The following is a 2,477-nucleotide window of genomic DNA, read 5'->3' as shown; positions in this document are numbered from 1 at the left end:
TTGTGTGTCTGGATATCATTCTTTAATGAGGTTTACCATTAGACATTTTTCTTTATGATTTGTTTAGTTTTCATAAGGAATGGAGAGCTCCGCCATGAAACACAATGTTACTGATACATTTCAGATAATGAACCTCTCTCAATGAACGCTTAGCTGATTGGGCATAGTTTGGTACCAGTCAAACGGATATCTACAGTACGACTCAAACTGAATCCATGTGCTCTAAACTCACTGGTCTTCATGATGTTACTAATACTGAAGACATATTATAAACCCACTGGTCTTCATGATGTTACTAATACTAAAGACATATTATAAACCCACTGGTCTTCATGATGTTACTAATACTAAAGACATATTATAAACCCACTGGTCTTCATGATGTTACTAATACTAAAGACATATTATAAACCCACTGGTCTTTATGATGTTACTAATACTAAAGACATATTATAAACCCACTGGTCTTCATGATGTTACTGATACTAAAGACATATTATAAACCCACTGGTCTTCATGATGTTACTGATACTAAATACATATTATAAACCCACTGGTCTTCATGATGTTACTAATACTTAAACCATGTGCTCTAAACACACTGGTCTTCATGATGTTACTAATACTGAAACCATGTGCTCTAAATCCACTAATCTTCATGATGTTACTAATACTGAAACCATGTGCTCTAAATCCACTGGTCTTCATGATGTTACTAATACTGAAGACATTATAAACCCATGGATCTTCATGATGTTTCTAATACTGAATTCATGTGCTCTAAACTCACTGGAACTCTCTGGGGACATGTGAACATCTGGCTACTGTGCTGCTCTATTCTGGGAGTGTTGCAGTAACCCTGCCCATGCAAATATCACTTTCAGTCACACCACAGAACACAATCTCCCAGCCTCAAACCCTCTGGGACTGGGGCAGCTGTGTGTGTCTGACTAGAGCTGACTAGGGCTGGAGAACCAGAATTCACGCTGGACTTTGTATAACGTTCAAGTTGGGGACTTCACTCTCAGGTCTTTATATGGCTACGTGATCTACATTTATTTGTGACAGATATACTGTATCACGATAATATCAAAGTGGTTCTTCTTGAATTGAAACGATGTGACTGTATTCGTTCTGTCAAGATTGGAGAGGTATAGAAGTTGAGTAGGGCATAAATGGTTGGGTTTGGACAGGGTCAACATTCATGCTATTGCATGCTGAAATGGGTGCTTCTTACAATATGAAGAGAAGTCAAAGCATAAATATAAACCTATTCTGAATTTTGCTTTAACATGTCCTTAAAAAGAAAGCATTTCCTACGGCTTTGTATCCTTAGTGGTCCCAGTGTGTTTACAAAGATTTACATTTTTGGGAGAGTATATTGAGAGAAATGTACAGTATGCGTCATATTTCTAAGAATTGGAGTTTAGAATACTGGAGACTCAATATGACTATCAATATGACTGTATTCACTCTCAGAGTTGGAGGGGTATAGAAGTTGAGTAGGCCATGAATAGTTGGGAAGTTGGGTTTGGGCAGGTTCAACATTCATGCCATTGTGTACTGAAATGGGATCAAAATCTAAACCTATTCAGAATTGTGTTCAACATGTCCTAAAAAAAAATATTTTTTACAGCTCTGTATCCTTAATGGTCCTGGTGTGTAAACAAAGATTGAAAATGTTTGCTTAATATATTGAGAGATATGTGCAGTATCATAATCCATAGTCTAACCAATTACATTATTGTATTGTAGTTTCATATTTAGATTATTTGTAGTTTAGAGTACTGTAGAATACAGGAGTCTCTGTAACTTTGCAGCTGTTGAGTCAGAGCTGTTCCTCTTTAGCTGAGGGAGGTTTTTGTACGACGCTCTAACACTGTGTGAATGGATAGCTGCCACCCTGCTGACAGTAGTAATCTCCTGCATCTTCAGCCTGGACTCCACTGATGGTCAGAGTGTAATGAGTATAAGGACTACCAGATCCACTCCCACTGAAACGACCTGGAATCCCAGAATGACGGGTTGTAGCACTATGAACCAGGAGTTTAGGAGCTTCTCCAGGTTTCTGCAGGTACCAGTGGAGATTATTACCCGTACTTGAACTGGCTGTACAGCTGATAGAGACAGTCTCTCCTGGACTAACAGACTGAGATTTAGGAGACTGAGTCAGAATGATATCTGCTGATGATTCTGAAAAATAAAACAAAAGTGAAGAAAGGCTGATTATTAATCACAACAAATAGACATTGATAATCTTCCACATTCTATCATGAAACATATTAATAAAACCACATCTGGGTTTGGCTGATATCTTCAATATTCACAAAATAAAGTTTAATTCTGAAGCTAAACCAAACATGAATCAAAGTTAGTCAAAGTGTATCTCACCCTGAACAAGGAGCCCCAGTGTCCCCAGCAGTAGAATCAGTGACATCATCATTATGCTGCGTGTCAGTGGCTCTGAAAGGAGTGAA

At 37.9% G+C, this 2,477-nt stretch overlaps 1 gene segment (V, D, J or C); it reads right to left on the bottom strand.

The window, feature by feature from the left end:
* Window positions 1-1,858: 1,858 nt before the first annotated feature.
* Window positions 1,859-2,477, bottom strand: LOC118941051. The segment is given in 2 exon segments: window positions 1,859-2,193; window positions 2,392-2,477. Coding segments are annotated over 2 exon segments (372 nt in total).

The sequence above is a fragment of the Oncorhynchus mykiss genome, chromosome 18, assembly GCF_013265735.2.
Source record: "Oncorhynchus mykiss isolate Arlee chromosome 18, USDA_OmykA_1.1, whole genome shotgun sequence".
In the NCBI taxonomy this organism is placed as follows: domain Eukaryota; kingdom Metazoa; phylum Chordata; class Actinopteri; order Salmoniformes; family Salmonidae; genus Oncorhynchus; species Oncorhynchus mykiss.
This window is presented reverse-complemented; position numbering and strand designations above follow the sequence as displayed.